Below are 18,502 nucleotides of genomic sequence, written 5' to 3' on the forward strand. Positions count from 1 at the left end.
ATGTTAATCACATAGCTATCATGCCTCAAACAGTCCTGATGCTCTTCTAGGTAATCACACATCCTGTCACGTACTCAGTTACAGTTAGGCCTTTGTTATCATGTGCTACTCTGATATTGGAAAAGTACATTGAGTGTTTTCTCAACACTGATCAAAGGACGAGGTTGATTCAAACTAAAAATGATATTCAATTTGAGCTTTTTTTCCTGTGTTTGACTTTTGTCTTCTTCTTGTGGTTCCCACAGAGCGGATTAACCCCGCTCCATCTGGTGGCACAGGAAGGACATGTTGGCATTGCAGATATTTTGGTGAATCAGGGGGCTTCAGTCTCGGCAGCCACGAGGGTAAGACCTTTTTTAGTCTCACGAGAAGCTGTTGCTCAGTTATCAAAGCCTTATCAGTGTAGAAACTCGTGCTATCTACTTTGAGCTTTAGGAGATAGTGTCTAAGTGCTGTAGCACAAATAGCTGAATGTTCTCATAGCAGGGGGTCCCGTTACCATAAAACATGGCAGATTCTTGAGGTTTTTCATGTTTACAGCATCTCTCTGAATTATAATTATAGATGTGTTGCAGCTCGTCAAGCTGAGGGTTATTTCCATACTATTATATACTGTTGGGGAGCTTAGGGATTTCAACAAGGGATCATCAAGTTCTATCTTTTTCCATAAAAATTCACTATTTGTTTATTTTATTAGAAATTAGTTTTCCAAATTAGAATTTTAGTGGGGCCAAAATATACATTTTTGGAATATAATTTGAGGAAAAGTTTAGTGACTGCAACAAACTGTCCACATTTAAATTACAAATCAGACTCACCTTTTCAGAAACAAATGTATGATAGATAGGGCTCTTGTATTGGACTGATCATAATCTCAAACAAAATGTAATATTTGTATCGTTATTGTCCCAATTCCATACACCAGAGATAATTGCATCCTCTCTTGTTAATGTCTTAATCGCAGCCTTTCTGCTCTGTTCTCAAAATGATTTTACAGCGTTGATTTGAACCATAAGATAATGCAATATTCATGAACAATTTTAGGATCAAATCTACATAATATATTCAAATGAAAAGGTCATTAAGACACCAAAGTTATGTGACTGCTGTGATTTTTTTTTTTTACTTTAATCTCTCTCCTTCAGATGGGCTACACCCCCCTCCATGTAGCGTGTCACTATGGCAACATCAAGATGGTGAAGTTCCTCCTGCAGCAACAAGCCAATGTCAACAGCAAAACAAAGGTGAGTGCCTCCCTCTGGTTTCAGATAAAACTACAACTAAATGAGTCAGGGCATGAGTCACGCAGCTACTGTGCCCACTGTCTGATTCACTCACCAGGAAACACGATTACATTACACAGTTAACCGTTATGCAGGGATCTCCCCAGAGAAAGCTATTAATAATGATTTATAGGAATGAGAATATATTACCTCTCAAGTTTAATGTACTGGACTGGAGTTAATTTCAGGTGCTTTAATTTGAATGAGTAAGGTTATATGTAGGGCAACAACTGATAAGTGTATTTATTATTGAGTAGCAAATTGATGTTGTGTCTGTAATTTCAAAGAAAGAACATTTGCTTATGTGTCAGTACAACACACCATCTGATTTGATTGTACTAAGGAGTAAAGACAACCATAGCCACTTAGGCATGTCTAGTTGAACACAATGCATCTGGCTTAATAACAACTGGCATTATAACGGCTTTCTTGATTTAGTTTTTTTTGTGAAAATGTAATTAACATAGTCAAACAAGTCCCTCGAGCCCAAGCTGACATATTAAAATGGATTTTTCTTTTCTGACTAAAACCCAAATAAATTCATTTTGTCATCATAGACGACCAAGACAACCACCAAATATATATATTTTAGAAACTAGAAGCAGTCCATTTCTGCTTTTAGATTACTCAAACAAATACATTTAATTATTTAAATTGTTACTCATTAATTGTCTGTTAATCATCTAAATGTTTCAGCTTTATTAAAACATTTGTCCGTTATACTGATATTGGTTTTAAAAGGTTTGTTGGTGACTTTGTTACCAGCTGTATTACATAATTAAAAAAGTTCATTTTTAGCGTTGTATCTGTAAAACTATTCGTACATTATACGAGTAAGAATAAATGTATTCTGTTTTCCAGCTGGGTTACACTCCTCTGCACCAGGCGGCGCAGCAGGGACACACGGACATTGTGACGCTGCTGCTGAAGCACGCCGCTCTGCCCAACGAGACCACGACCGTGAGCATGAACGCACCTCACATCTGAAAAACCATTCATAAAGTGTCGTCGTTCAGACATCTGATCAATGTGCTCCTCTCTGTCCGTCAGAATGGGACGTCAGCGCTGGCCATCGCTAAGAGGTTGGGCTACATCTCTGTCATCGATGTCCTAAAGCTCGTCACAGAGGAGACGGTTTCCATGGTGAGGAGTTTAGAATTGGACTGATCTCTCTGTTTACAGTACTGGCATTATGTGGGCATCACACTCACCTTGAAATACGGTTACAGTTATTATTTATTGAGCACATTTCAGACAAAAAGGCAATTCAAACTGCTTTACAATGGAAATAACACATACTATTAAACACAGAATAAATTGAACAGCTCATAGAAGAGATGGAAATGAGTTAAAAATCAACATTGTAAATACACATAATGCTGCAAGAAGTGCTGAAGCCCAACGATAAATCAGAGATAAGTTACCTCTGGGAAAGCAGCGTTAAAGAGCAAGGTTCTCAGATTCTCAGAAAGCTTGTTCCAGATCTGCAGAGCATTAAAACACAAAGTCAGTTATATTCAGTTTATAAGTGAATCAATAATAAATGCGTTTTCACTCACCTGTATCAGAGTAAACATATTACATACTCCAAGAATCCACCATTACTTTACTTTTATTATTACAATGAGGTTTGTCGGGCAGTGGTGCTAGGGTTACTGCCTTACTCAGGGTTTCCGCGGGGTCTTAAAAAGTATTAAAAGCTGATAAATCAATTTAGCGAAAATGAAGGCTATTAAAAAGCATTAAACGGCATTTTCCAAGGTATTAATGAGCGATGCTGCTCCTCCGGGGAAGAGACGTACGTTCACTAAGCAGAACTATATCCGGTCACAGAGATCTGCTATTTTAAAGTAAAGTCAACACATATAGACCCTAAATATAGTCTATATTAAGAACGAGAAAAGTCTAAACATATATATCCTTTTTTGTAAACATATGACAAATGTGTGAGGGTGATGACGTCAGAGCATCGTCCTATGTGCCAGGGCTTAGCCCCGGACAGCCCAGCCTTGAACCCCTGGGTATTTGTGAGGGAGCTCCTATGGCATTACCCCGCTGAAGCTCACCAAAGTTTAACATATTTCATAGTTCAAAGTTTTGTCAATTGTTTTGTTTATTGGTCAAATACTGGTTTCTAATGGTTTCTGAGGAGTTTGACTGGAATGAAAGAGCACAGAGTCTACAGAAACAAAAAAGCAGCATACTGCATTAAACCTGACCTTCACAGAGAGGTTGAAGGTCATGTGGAGAGGAGGCTTCAGTAGTCTGTCTGCACTCTGTTTAGTTTTGCTATCTTACAATCAATATAGTCAATGTGAGGTAAAGTGTGTTGCCAAGGTTACCGGTTAGAACTCGAAGTTGCGATGAGGTCTTAAAATGTATGGAAAGGGTCTTAAAAGGTATTACTTCTGACTTCAGGATTCCTGCATATACCCTGTTACTCTATTTAGCATGATCACACACTATACTTTCTTTAAGTGAACCTTGCATAGTTCTGTGTCTTCTCCATGTTTTCTTACCTTGGAGTGCAGAATTATGATCATTTTTGATTGGTTTGTTCACATTTACATACATTTTGGGTTGAATAAATATTGTCACTTTTGTTGTTGTTTTGTTTAATCTTGTCTAATACTTCAATACAATAGTGAAAAATGTTATTTATGCTAAAAGGAAGAGAAAGCCATTGTATGAATTGTGTCGATAATAATTTAACGCTGTATTTACAATTGTTTCTTCCTCTTCCCCCTGCGCAGACGACCACAGAGAAACATCGCATGAGCTTCCCAGAAACAGTGGACGAGATACTGGACGTGTCAGAGGATGAAGGTAGAGAGCTATAAATATAATAAAACTCATAAAAACAGTCGGAAACGATGTTTGATCGACTACGTGGATGTTATCTAAACATTACTTCCTGTTTATGAGGCTGATTTTATGATGCTTTACCTAGTCACATAAATATTCATTATTTTCCGATTCCTTTTGCCCTTTTTTAGGAGTTGCACAGCTAACATTAGGTATGAATGTCTCTTTCTTTCTTCGTGCGGCATTCATAGGTTGTTGTTCTAAAGTGTGTGGCTCCATTTCAAGCTCTCTCTCTCGTTCCCTCTGTAGTGGCGCTCACTGTGATGGTGGCTCTGGTTTCTCATTGGCATGCACCCATAGCACCCATGTCTGTAACCTTTATCTGTCCCTTCAATAACACCCTCATCCTCTAACTCTGCAGGTGTCTTTTCTTCCTCTAAGTTGTGATTTCAGTCATAGCCAATACATTTTACATCTAATATAAGGTATTAATAATTTAACACATCTTTAATTAAAACGTTTAAAATCAGCCCTGTGAGCTTATCCTAGCTTTGACATGTGTGTATGTCTTCACTTGTCAATCATCTTGTGTTCCTGCCATTCCAACTGTATTTGTTAAAAATGAATTGGCTTCAATGTTTGTTTTTACAATTGATAATGTGACTTCTTGTATCTAAAAAGAGTCACATGTAGTGATTATTAACTCAACATTTAATTTCAGCTCAGGATTATAATGGTTTTCAGCTAATTGTCTTGGTTTTTACGACCCGAAACATTACTCGTATCACTCAAGGCTTTTATAGTATTTGGCCGCAACACGCTGCTGTTTTCAGACAAATCCCTCTGCAGTTTGGATATGTGAATATTGGACTTACAAACATCAAGTGGACAGAGAAATAACAATGATATCTTTGACTTGTATAGACGTATAACTCTTAGCTAACAAGTTCTATGTCAGCTCACAGCTTGTGTATGCATCCCTCAAAAAGCACTTATTGCTACTGTAACTTTTAATGACGTTTTCAACGCCACTGACAATGATATCAGAGGACTTTATGTCTTGATATTTTTAGTCCCCTGATAATTCAACCGACAGATTGTCACCGTTGCTCTAAATATAGAAAGTAGCAGAGACGTTGCCTTAAAGACACATTTCATAACGGCTGCTGTGAAATGATATTTGGAGCTTATCTGATGCACAGGCTTGTATGTGGTAACACTTCGCCTACACACACACACACGGCACACAACACAGAGAATATCCAGGACACGAGCTGACTCGTATAAAACCTGTGGGAAGTGCACTCGGAGTCGAGCATAGTGTAATGACACCTACGACATCACTTTGGCTCTCGACCTCTGACAGAAGCCCACTCACACACTCGCTGAGCTGGTACGATCTCAAACTATTACACACTTCTGGTGATTTCTTGAATATTACCGCATGTGTTAAGGGGTAAGTAACCCCACCTCTGCTCACATCGAGTTATACTGTACTGTTAAAGGAGAACAGCTTGTACTTTGGTTATGTGTATTTCTGTTTCTTACTAACAGTTTTTTGGAATGAGATGGTGTCTGTATGCTGTTGTGTCTAACTGTTTGTGGGACTACATGTGAAAAGTGTTCGCTCATATTTTAATGTAGTAATATTTGGGATTCTGAATGAAAAGTGTTGGACTCTGAGACTATAGCTGATTACTGTGACCTGCTGTTTGGATTTTGTAACTGATTTTTTTAAGTTTCCGGCGCTATGTAGACAAGTCTGTGCTTAATTTGCTTAACTTTAAGAAGGTCAGTGTAGAGAGCATCTTCACTAATGTCTCATCTCACCAGTCGAACACCTGAATCACAGAGCCATCTCCGAACCCTCCCCCTCTTCAAACCCGGGCTAACAGCCTTGTTCTCTTCTTTCTCTCTTTCTCTGTTTTGCTGTTTCCAACCTGACCCGATCTGTTCGCTCTCTTTGGCATGTTGTTCTCTGAAGGAGAGGAGCTCTTGGGGACCGAAGGGGCCAGGTACATGAAGATGGATGACATGAAAGACCATGATGACGATTTCCTCTCTCCCAAGAAATCACTGGAGTACGAGAGAGGGCTGGGCTCAGCGTAAGGGGGGCTGGGCGGGGAAACAAGCCAGAGACCAAGCTGGTAGCCGCAAGCTACCGGCTTGGTGGAAGGATAGAGGGGGATGCACCATAAACACTAACTAAACACCAGGGATGAGCACTTGGGAGGAGATTTAAAGAACTTCCTCAATCTCACTTGTGTTTTTCTCTTTTACTACAACAGGAATTACTCCCCAGCCATTCCCAGGATCCCCCGGGTCTCTCCGGAGACCGTTATCCTGAAAGAACACGAGATGGATCTGGTACTGAGTTACTCCAGAAATTTAGCACTGCACGCCAATAAAGTTAAGGGACTTGGAAGACACATAGTTTAACGATACAATAATTGTTAATACTTTGTATGGGTAACAGTTCAAGAACACTTATTTCCCATAATGCAACGTAAGATATTTTATTAATCCTACCTTAACAGGTTTATGCTTTCAAGGTTTACCAGTTTGCAGAGCTTGCTCCTGTAGTCCTGTAATGAATTAGCAGGTGGAGTACCCCTTTTGCCCAGGGTCAAATTGCTAGTCCTTTCCAAAGTTTAGATCATTTCATATTATTCATATATATAATATTTACATATAATTGATATCAGTGGAATACATTTGCAAAGTGGTCTTTGGAGTCGTGCAATGGGTTGGTGAGCAACTCTTTGATAAATACCATATTGAGTTGAAATACCAGAAAAAAAGGTGTGTAACTGAACCTTAAGTTAAAGTTATGTTTTTTAGTTAAACTACTATTTCAAAGGTCAAGAACCAGCAATTAACTTTCAAGACTAATTTGTTCATTTAAGTGATATCATATGAAGGGTTGTGATTAATGGACTTGGACTAAACTCACATTTTAATCTAAATCTCAAATTGATGATTTTTTTTTAAGGTCAACCCTCTTTATAACATGATAATGTAGATGAGAATACTTCTTTAGAGGTGTTATGAAGGTTATTGAAGTACCTTCTCCATATCCACTTTTAAAATAGCTTTAAAATGCAGGACGAAAAGACAATTTCTCATCATATCCCTTTCAATATTAACTTTATTAAACATATGTGAGACGTGTTTGAATAACACAGGTTTGGTTCATTTAAAGATTATCTGCCACTGTTTTCTTTTGAGAATGTTATGAAGAGTTTCTTTCCTTCTGTTTTAGCAACACACTCCTCTTCCACTGCCCAAAGAATACGACGATGACTCCCTGATTCCCAGCAGCCCAGCGACTGAGACGTCAGACAACGTCAGCCCAGTCGCTAGTCCCATACACACGGGGTCAGCACATCTTTTTGTTCCACTGAATCCCTCTCTAATATCTGATCCGGCAACTAACACAATGCACACAATGTACAACAATATCTGTTTTCTTATTTTTTTTATTACTGCTGATTTGTATTCCTTTTTATTCCATTCCATTGCAATGTAAATACTGTTATATTTTACTATAATTTATTATTTTAAATATTTTTCTAGTTCTCTACCTGTGTTTTTAATTCTTGTTTTACTTTTATGTATGCACCACGACACCAAGTCAAATTCCTCGTATGTGTAAACCTACCTGGTAATAAACCTGATTCTGATTCTAATCGTCCCCATGTTTGTCCCTTTGCAGTTTCCTGGTCAGTTTTATGGTAGATGCTCGTGGCGGCTCAATGCGAGGCAGCAGGCATAACGGTCTGCGTGTGATCATCCCCCCGCGGACCTGTGCCGCACCGACCCGCATCACCTGCCGCCTGGTGAAGCCGCAGAAGCTGACCAGCCCCCCTCCGCTGGTGGAGGGAGAGGGGCTGGCCAGCCGGATCATCTCCCTGGGGCCCGCCGGGATGCAGTTCCTGGGGTGAGGAGACTGGAAATATCCTCCTCGAAAAACACAATGAATCTTATTAGGGCTGTCAGTTAATGACAAAATCTAATTAATTACATGATTACTGAATTATCCAGTAACAAAACATTACTATTGCACATGAGAAAACAATGTATAGAAATAACAAAATATTTATTTTTCCCAAATACTTTTATCATTAAACTTGAGATTATCACTTAACCTATAATGTGGCTATAACCATCTTTTTTGTTGTAAGTGCAATTCAAAGTGCTTTCATCCACAAATGAATAGCATCGTGTTATTTACCCTACACAAATGTCAAATACCATGCATTATTAATTAACACTATCATGAACATGTATTTATTTATAAACATAAATAATATATGGGTGTATTTCAATTTGAGAGTGTTTAAGATGGTTATATTTAGTACATAATTGCCATTTGTTGATGAATATGTTTCCCTTTGTGTTGTGTTTTAGACCTGTGATAGTGGAGATCCCTCACTTTGCTGCTCTGGGTCGGGGTGACCGGGAGCTCGTGGTGCTGAGGAGTGAGAACGGCAATGTCTGGAAAGAACATCGTAATCGCTACGGTGACGAGGTGCTAGAAACAATCCTCAATGGGATGGATGAGGGTAAGACTTCAAATGCCAAATTTCTAAAAATGTCACTGAATGGTGTCACTTCCTGAGAGTTTAACCCTCGCTTTCCTCCTCAGAACTAGAAAGTCAGGAGGAGCTCGGGAAGAAGCGGATCCGTCGCATCATCTCCACCGACTTCCCGCTCTACTTTGCTGTTGTGTCACGAGTCCAGCAAGAGAGCGACCTGATTGGACCAGAGGGAGGTCAGCTGACAAGCAAACTGGTGCCATTGGTGCAGGCCACGTTTCCTGAGACGGCCGTCACCAAACGAGTGCGCCTGGGTCTGCAGGTGAGATGGGACGATGAGGAGAAGGAAGGAGAAGAAAGGCAGAATCGTTAATGCCTGTGTTGCCTGAAAGAATAAAGCATGTTACTTTGATGGAATGACCTGATCATATCAGCCTCTGTGCCAAGTTTTCCTGATTTCATTTTTTCTTTGGTTTGTTTATTCTGCTTTTTGCATTTTTAGAGGACCTTTTTACATTTCCAGTGCATGCACTTGGCACCTTTTATATAACTGTGGACTGCTCGTTTAGTGCTGATATGATATTCTTTGTTTTTTCCTTGATGTCTCTCTCACTAATATATTTATTTCATTGACAAAGCCCTGTATTTACTATATTTCACACATTCATTTGAGATACCTTGTTACAGTTAGTCGAACATTACTTGATGGAAAAGCAAAATGCATGTTTGTATGACTGTATACTTACTGTGTAGAGGTTTTTTTGTCATAAATGTCTCGAAAATGTGTTAAAAGGTCCTTATAGAATGAAGTGTTGTCCCTCGTAAAAAGGGACCCTTTAATCTTAGTTAAATAACTGTTGGTTGAAGCTTTATGACCCTTTTGAGAGAATGGATACACTTTTTAGGTCTTGACATTTTCTATAAAATATTCACCAAAAGAAGATAAATATTTTATTAGCACACTGCACCAACTCAATTATACAATAGGAAACCACTCTCTTTACACAATGACCCACTTAAGGTTTAACCCTCACCACCTGATGTCCTGACATCCTGTTTCAAAATAAAACATCAAGTTGCTCTAAAATCCATAACAAGTCATATTGGAATGAGATTTAATAATGGGGCGAAATTGCAGATTACAACAATTCAGGCATCAATCATAAAATAATTGTCACATTGAACCTTTTTTTTCAAATTTCTTCAAAAAAAGGTTTTTAAAGGTTTCTGAGCAAAAAGTCCTTTCAAGATTTTTTTATAATATTTTTATGAATGTTCACAATTTTTTCATATTTGCTGACATGATATCAAGGCTTTATTGGCCTTTGTTTTTCAGTGTGAAGATATTTTTTCCAGTTCAATACTATGATTGCATTAATATTTGTTTTTAACAAAAACATAATTAAAAATATTTAGAATTTATATAACATTTTTGGAATATATAGGTCAGAAATGCATTCATTAGATGGAATTGTGTAAATCTAATATCAGAATCTGTACCAAAATGTAGTAGATGTCTATGAATGGACCTTCAGCTGCTGTCCTTTAGACACAGGAATGAATTTATGACAAGCTAAATATGTATTGTAAACTAACATGCGACCACACATGATGTAACCTCTAAGATAAAATAGTGAATGTAAGTTAAATAGATATGCTCATCATTTTGTATTAACATATTTTTAGGAATATATATATTTAACAAATGTTGCTTTAATAATGATGTCTTGAACGGCCTTGTCAAAAACCACAGTGCCCTTTTCTTTGATATCCATTTTGTATTCATAAGTGTAAAAGCTGCATGTGAATACACTTTGTTACATTTTACAATAAAAAGGAGTTATTAAGTGCCACAAAAAAAGTTGTGTTGCTATTGTCTTTCCACGTGTGATCAAACCAACCAGAAGGTATTTTATTCACTGTGGACTTCTTTCTCTTTCTCTTCACCTTTCATTTTTCCTATTCGGTTGTCCTTTCTTTTACTTGTCTTTTCTTCGTCCATTTCCCTATCCTCGATCTCTCATTGTCTCCCTCTACCTGCCATCTTCTTTTCCCATCATTTCATTTTACAATCTCCATTACCTATCCCCTTTCTCTACCATATCATCACCCTGTGCCCGTGTTACGTATCCCCTCTTTCCATCATTCACTCTCAACCTCAGGCTCAGCCAGTTCCAGATGAGCTGGTTGCTAAGCTGCTGGGTAACCAGGCAAACTTCAGCCCCGTGGTCACTGTGGAGCCTCGGCGACGCAAGTTTCACCGACCCATAGGCCTGCGTATCCCCCTGCCCCCGTCCTGGAGGGACAGCCCACGAGACGCTGGGGAGGGAGACACCACCAGTCTGCGTCTTCTCTGCTCAGTCATAGGTACTGCATGCCAAGGCTGGGACTTGTGTGGGTAGTGTGTGTGTGAGTGTCGCCTGCAGCTACTCCCTTCCATGGCGAGTGAAGATTAATGGGGGCAAAACTGCTGATTTGCAATGAAGAGAGATTTTCGAATGAACATTTAGTTTTCTTATTTTGTACTTGCACCATGAGACTTTTGCTTTAGCCAGAATAGCCAGTTTACCCTTTCTCCTCCTGACTGATTCCCAGGTGGCACAGCCCCAGCCCAATGGGAAGACATTACTGGCACCACCAAGCTCAATTATGCTAAAGACTGTGCCAGCTTCACAACAAACGTTTCAGCACGGTAAGTGGGCAACACATACATCATATTAACAATTACTCCACTAAGGTTAATGTAAAAACTTTGCCATCTCAAATCCTTCTACAGTCAGCTAGACAATAAGATGTTTCCACACAACTGAGATTCCATGTCATTGTTTCGTCTCAGGTTCTGGCTCGCCGACTGTCCTCGGACTGCGGAGGCCATCTCCTTCGCCAACCTGCTCTACAGGGAGCTGTCAGCCGTACCCTACATGGCCAAGTTTGTGGTGTTTGCAAAGATGAATGAGCAGCGTGAGGGCCGCCTGCGCTGCTACTGCATGACCGATGATAAGATGGATAAAACACTGGAACAACATGAGAACTTCACAGAAGTGGCTCGCAGCAGAGACATAGAGGTCAGTTCAGAAACAGGGGCCAGTTATAAGGAGAGTTTAACAAAAAAAGTACTTAAGTTTTGTTACTTTACAATGATATTGTCTCAAGTAGGGGTAGATGTACTTATTCAAATAACTACTTGAGTAAGAGAGAAAAGCATTGCGTGAAAAATAACTTAGATGCAATTTATTAGATAACGGTTTTTATGTTCAAAAAGGAAAAACAATTTTAGGTGCATTTACACTTTTGTACCATTGTTTTCACTACCATATCCAGACCCAGGGAAATAAACATCTACCTACCGTGAAGCACTATTTATTTTCTTAGAACAATATAGAAAAAAATGCTTAAAGAACGGCTAGGTTTGCGCCGTGTATGTGTATTTTTCATGCATACGTATGTGTGTTTTGGTGGGTGGGTTGTACTTCCTTATCGAGACCAAATGTTTAGAAGTACAAATACCTATAATCTATCAAAAATGTACTTAAGTTAGGGTTAAAAGTAATAAAATAGGCAATAAAACAACTTTCTTTAAAGGGTGTTAATGTAACACTTTATTGCCCACCAGTGAGAAAGGCAGAGCATTATACTGATGTGGTCAAATGGTAGTGTGGTGTAGTGTGGGCTAATTCCTGTGTCCTGTCTTGCAGGTGATGGAGGGAATGCCGCTTCACCTTGAGTGTTCAGGTAACCTGCTGCCGGTGAGGAAGGCCACCCAGCAGCCTCGTTGCTTCAGCTTCCAGGCTTTCAGAGATAACCGACTTCCTGTCTCTGTTAAGGTATTACCATGTGTCCTGATCTTTGTTAAGTTAGATATTCTTTGTTGTTCAATTGATAATATGCTGTCTCCACATTACATACAGTATACCTTTAATGCTTTCCTTTTGTCCCTGTGTCTAAGCTGAGAGACAGCAGTAAAGAGCACAGTGGATTCCTGTCTTTCCTGCGCAAGTCCACTAAGTATGAGGACAGCCAACATGTGCTCTGTAACCTCAACATCAACATGCCTCCATGTATCAAGGTAAAGCTCCAAAAGTACAATGTGTTTAGTCAAAATAATTGTATGTGAGATGATAGACTTCAGTGTGATTTGCTTGTGACTGGCAGATTATTGGGAGTGAAGACCGGAGGCGAACTCTGACCCCGCTGGCTTTGAGAGAAAGATACAGCGCCTTAAATGAACCTGCTATGGGTATGAGGCTCTTACTCCGCCAACAACTGCCCCTGCTTATGTTCTTATAATGCTGTATTGAATATAAATAAACAAGTATGGCAATGCAGGGATAATCTCAACCTTTAATTTACATGTAACAAAAGTAAAGATGTCAGATGTTAAGTTGTCAGTTTTGGTCTGGTGTGTGCAGCATCTATGAGCGCCATGGAGAGGACGGAGCTGAAGATGGCTGTCATTGCAGAACAATTGGGACTGAGCTGGGCTGGTGAGAAAACAATGACATACTGAATCAGATTTTATTTGTTGTAAACTTTCCATGTTTATCTTATGTCCGACATGCTTGGCTAGCTAGCTGCTAATTAAGTTCAAACATGGCAACTAGCCAATGGAAACCAATTATTTCCTGTTTTCCTGCCAAGAGCCGAGCTGTTGACAGACAAACTGCCTCTTCTGGGTAGAGATACTGTGAAGGACTGTGTAGAGTATAACAGCATGACCCACAACCAAAATTATATAAATATTTTTCTCACTTACTTGATTTGTTCGGTCTAATTTTTGCCACAGAGTTGGCGCGAGAGCTTCAGCTCAGTGTGGATGACATCAATAAGATCCGTGTGGAGAATCCCAACTCGCTGCTGGAGCAGAGCTCTGCGCTGCTCAACCTGTGGGCCACACGCGAGGGCAAGAGAGCCAAGAGTGAGTCCATTACATCTGAAATTACTGTGCATTTCTCTCATCCTGTCACCTAAATTATGGCAGCCCTGAGAGGCTAAGAGGGAAAAATATCCGGTGATTGATTTTTTTAGGTCTGATGTTAATGGTGGGGACGTTTTGGCCGGTGCTTTTTGTCAGGATATTTGTTATTTTCCTATTGTGTACTAGCAAGTTTTGTAACATGCCAGTTAGTAAACATTTATTATTTTTGACGGTATGCGCCCGGCTTCTATCCAAAACCAAAGTGCTCAGTGACAAAAGTAGGAATAAGACAACATTGGATTCTGCTTTAGCTTGTTTAAGTCAGCTGAAGAAGTTTCAAAAGCTGAAAAACCACAAAGCGGCCATTTTTCTTCTTGATCAGTAAGCTAAAAGCTAAGGTTTGCTGGTTAGCTTACTTTGAGTCTAAAGTGACACTGTCTAAACTCAGGTTGTGCATCAAACTGGCAAATCCGGAGTTCTGACGTGAACACAATCAAAGGGGGAGAGGGATTTTGCCATCTAGTGGCTGAATCTTATTAATGTTATTAATTGCACCTTTAAGTCATTAAGACAGGTGAGAAAACGTTTAGACATAGAAAATGTATCACCTGAATCTTACCTGCCTCTCAGGGCTTACCTAATTTACACCTCTTGAACCCAATTGAAGGCAGATTGTTGTAATGGTGTTGCTGTTTGTCCTGGAATCCCCCTTCCCTTCCTTCTCTTTTCCGTTGTCTGCTTGTTCCCCTCCTCATGGGTCTTCTGCAGTGGAGAGCTTGTATGCAGCTCTGAAGAGTATTGACCGTATGGACATAGTCAACATGTTGGAGGGCCAGCCACCACAGCCTGTGAGACAATCCCGGGACCTCAGCAGACGTCGACACGATATAGACAACCTGTCCCCTGGTATGACCAATGGTAAGTTCCCTCCCCAAATTCCACACTGCAGCCCCTTCCCCCATGTCCCTTTTGCTTTGATGCTGAGCAATCTTTCAAATAAACATACCACCTCGCTCCCTATTATCCCTTGAAAGTAAAGTGTGTTTCCCTCTTGATTCTGACTGCTGTCCCTTTGTCCTATCATGTATTCCCCCGTGATGCCGTTGTGAATGAAAGCTGCCACAAACGTCAAACTTTTGCAGGACAACATGCGGAGGGACTCAGGACACTCCTACTGTGCTACAACCTCAGTAGTGCCTTTCGTTATGCATTTCTCTACGGATTCATCAATATGATGGGAAGTAGAGTGAAGTATACAAAAATAAATAAACTGAATCTCTATAGTTTGCATTAATCCCATTACTTAATAGCCTTTGAGCAAAACACCTTACAGATAAATTAATATTTATATAATCTATAGTTGTTTGTGTTATTATTGTTGTCATTTTTGTTAATTTGTATTTTCATGTCAAATAATTAGATTATTCAATATTTGATGTGCTTCTATAGCATTAAGGGGGCTTACATTTTAGAGTGAATTGTTATTAAACAACACATTTTCATACATGATCAGTAAAGTAGATCAAACTGTAAGTATAGCCTAGCTTAACTGACCTCCTTACCAATTGTCAGTCCTCAGTCTTTTACTCCTTTTCCTCATGGTTTCCTTCACACATGCATACTCTACATCTTATTGACTCCATTTTCACCTCTGGACTGGTGTGAGCTCCCCTTCTTTCTGGACTGGCTTCTCCTCTCTGTATCCAGTGCAGACGATGAGTCAGTCTGACAGGTGACAGGAGTCCTAATCTGTGAAAACTGGAGCAATACTTGGAGATGTAACAATGCATAGAAATATGACCATGAGGGTCAAAGGGTGAAAAAGGGAGATGTTCAGATCACAGCTGCAGTGAATCTGATGTAACCATATCTGTCTTGTCCGTCTATCTGTCTGGCTACCTGCCTCCCAAAGGCCTTTCCTGCTTTGAAGTTCTGCGTAAATATGTGGCGACGCTTTGAAAACCTGGATATTGTGTTTTCGGCTAACCTCACAATGATCACAGTGATGGGTTTCAAGTGGTTTATGATTTACTGTTCAGATTAAGTATGTCCCAAAGGCACAGAGATAAAGTAGAAGACGAAAACTGACTTTTTAGGCAATATGTATGAAGTGATTTAATGAAGAAATTCATCAAGTTTAATTAAGAAATAATTAAATGAATAAATCAATCAAACCAAGAAAGGAAAAACTAAGTCTATAAATGCTCGAAGGAATTGCAAATTACCTAAAGGCCACGTCTTTAGAATAAATATTGTGGGATTTTTCAACTTCCTTGTGATTAGATTTGAATTCTCATTTTTGCATTAATGTTTCATTCCTTAATTTATTTAACAAATTATTTTTGTTCAGTTCAGATAAAAAAAACGTTTTACATTTTGGGAAATTTGCAAATGTTCTAGATGAAAAAGATCCATACCACTGTCATAATCTGTGTGGTAAATATGAAGCTACTTCTGCTAGCCTCTGGTTAGTTTAGCTTAGCATAAAGACTGAAAAGAGATTAAGACCGTTATTGTGTCTCGTCCACGCTAGCTGAGTTTGTGTAGCAAAAAGGTAAAGCTTTAGTTGACTTTTAGAAGTGCTGGTAGGTGGATGTTTGATCTTTAGACAGAGCCAATCTAGCTGTTTTCCTATAGTCTTTGTGCTAAGCTAAGCTAACCGCAGCTAGCAGTAGCTTCATAGTTACCATAACAACACAGTCTCACGGCATTTCGTGTTATCGTCACGAAATTAATCTATTGATTCGTGTTCACCAACACGATTTTCACATTTGTTTTCGTGTCACACAGAACGATTTTAAAAGCAATGTAAATAATAACAAATTTGAAGGAAAAAGAGATAAAAAAAATAGCCTACAGATTTCTGTATTCTGACACAGAACGATTTTAAAAGCTACTTTTGGTTTCGTGCCTGCACCAAATAATAACAAATTAGAAGGAAACTTTTTTTTTTAAATACAGATTTCAGTATTCTGAGTTTGAGCCCCATTTATTTTCCTCACGGACACGGCAAAAAAACTGACATTATACAATTTAAAATAAAAGGGTTAGGGTAAGATATTGAGTAAGAACATGTTTTTATGAACCACACAGCTTCCAAGACCCGACCGGACAAAAAGACGTGGTGCAGGCACGAACTATACTACCAATAGAAATACATTGCTTTTAAAATCGTTCTGTGTGACACGAAAGAAAGCAAAATCATGTTGGTGAACACGAATCAATAGATTAAATACATTTCGTGACTATAACACGAAATGCCGTGAGACTGGGTTGACCATAATTATGAAAGCGGCATCGATCTTCTCACAACCTTTTGCAACTAAAGCGCATTATTGTATACCCCAAAGTGTAGAACTGCTACTTAAAGTCAGGTTCAGTTCTATGATGTTTTTTTATTTTAGGAGTTAAACAGAAAAAGCTAGAGTAGACCAGAGAAGTCACTTATACTGCAGCCTTCATATCTTTCTCTGACTTTTCCTGTCTTCCCCTCTTTTTTTAAAACAATGTCTTTAGGATTTGACTTATCCGTATCATCATAGTTCTAGTGCACCTCTTTTGTAGGTAAGCACATTGTGAGGGTTTATTCTAATCTACTTCACTTTCTACAGTAGATCATGATTCAGGAAGACCTATTCTTTAAGACCTTTGTTTTAGGACATCTAAATTCTCTCTGCCTGTGGCTGCATGTGGAGAAGTTTGAGTCTTTTTAGGGCTAATGTTGAATGTCCTTTTGGGAGCCCTGTTTTCATTCCCTGTGAATCTGTCCCTCTCTCTGTGTTTCTCTGGACATGTCATCTGCAGCCTAGCCGCCCTACTCTTCCTCCTTCTCACTCCTCTCCGAACTCTGAACTCATGCCAACCTCATGTTGACCTCTGACCCACATCTTTATCTTTTTCCTTTTTTTTTGGCGACTAGTCGTGCATTTTCTTTATTTTTGTGCTCTTGAAAACCCCACCTTTTTAAGTGTCCGCTCTGTGACCGATACACCTCACACAGACTTTGTACTCAGCACCCACTGGGAGGGGGGAGGTGACCCTCGCTCTCTATCGCTGTTTCTGTCTGTGATCATCCCCCTATTTTATATTCCTCTCTTGCTGCCCTTTTCTATTTTGTCCTTCCCTCTTCTCCCATCCCTTCTTTCCCTGTCCTCCTGCCTGTCTGCATGTGCATGAGGCCGACTTTCATCGCTCATCCCCCTTGTGTTTGCATGAGACACTGGGATGAGGGGCAGGAGTAACACTGGCTTGTTGGAGATGTCGACTTAAATGCTGCATTGGCCTTTAATGTTGCTTGACCAACAGACATGTGTTTTTGCATGGCATGCATAATGAGAATGACTAGTCTGTCTCTTCCTCCTCAGGGATCTGTCCCATAGGGAGTAAAAAAGGCCACAAACCTTTTTTTCTGAATTTGCGTCTGCTCTCTTCATGTATGAATGTTGTGGTTGTTTTTGTATGTCACTGGTTCAATGTAAACTGTGTCCATCTGATTACGGTAGTTATTTTGTGCAATATATACGTTACGTTTTAAATGTCTTTGTGGGTGTTGTTCGAGGGTCAATTTTATATTGTCCCTTCCCTTATTGTAAATGTGCTTATTATTTAATGTGAGCTCATCTATAAGTCTATGTATCAGTGTGGAGCGTCTATATATGTGTTTTGTGTTATATAGGCTACCGTAACTGTTTTGTGTCCTCCATATACATGTGACCAGTGTATCAGTATTTGGTATATGGACAAAATAAGTATACTTCCTTTACATGTACTTTAATGCTTCACTGCTATTTTTTTCTGTATTTGTGTATTGTAATCAGTGGGGTCAGGCAATCATTTTTCCTACTTCACACTTGCCCACTCCCTTAATTTTTTTACTTTCACCATCATTGCCTCATCTTCTAACATGGAGAGAGGGGACTGACAAACTCTTTCATTATCTAATTCATAACAGACAACATGTC

The 18,502-nt window shown here is 39.3% G+C and overlaps 2 protein-coding genes across 2 annotated transcripts; both read left to right on the plus strand.

Moving 5' to 3' along the window:
- Positions 1 to 245: 245 nt before the first annotated feature.
- On the plus strand, positions 246 to 10,217 carry LOC104941583 (ankyrin-1-like). Its single transcript, XM_010766706.1, has 11 exons — positions 246 to 344; positions 1,146 to 1,244; positions 2,145 to 2,243; positions 2,334 to 2,426; positions 4,037 to 4,109; positions 6,073 to 6,193; positions 6,377 to 6,455; positions 7,351 to 7,466; positions 7,804 to 8,028; positions 8,499 to 8,653; positions 8,737 to 10,217. Exons 2-11 carry the CDS (start codon positions 1,146 to 1,148, stop codon positions 8,997 to 8,999), a joined length of 1,323 nt encoding a protein of 440 aa, XP_010765008.1. The 5' UTR covers positions 246 to 344; the 3' UTR covers positions 9,000 to 10,217.
- On the plus strand, positions 9,345 to 17,434 carry LOC104941597 (ankyrin-1-like). The gene is made up of 11 exons (XM_010766724.1): positions 9,345 to 9,354; positions 10,475 to 10,993; positions 11,222 to 11,318; positions 11,463 to 11,691; positions 12,322 to 12,450; positions 12,573 to 12,692; positions 12,779 to 12,863; positions 13,036 to 13,110; positions 13,410 to 13,541; positions 14,310 to 14,459; positions 17,346 to 17,434. Exons 1-11 carry the CDS (start codon positions 9,345 to 9,347, stop codon positions 17,348 to 17,350), a joined length of 1,551 nt encoding a protein of 516 aa, XP_010765026.1. The 3' UTR covers positions 17,351 to 17,434.
- The last annotated feature ends 1,068 nt before the right edge of the window (positions 17,435 to 18,502 follow it).

This window comes from Notothenia coriiceps, unplaced genomic scaffold (genome assembly GCF_000735185.1).
Source record: "Notothenia coriiceps isolate Sejong01 unplaced genomic scaffold, NC01 NC01_scaffold00003522, whole genome shotgun sequence".
NCBI lineage: Eukaryota > Metazoa > Chordata > Actinopteri > Perciformes > Nototheniidae > Notothenia > Notothenia coriiceps.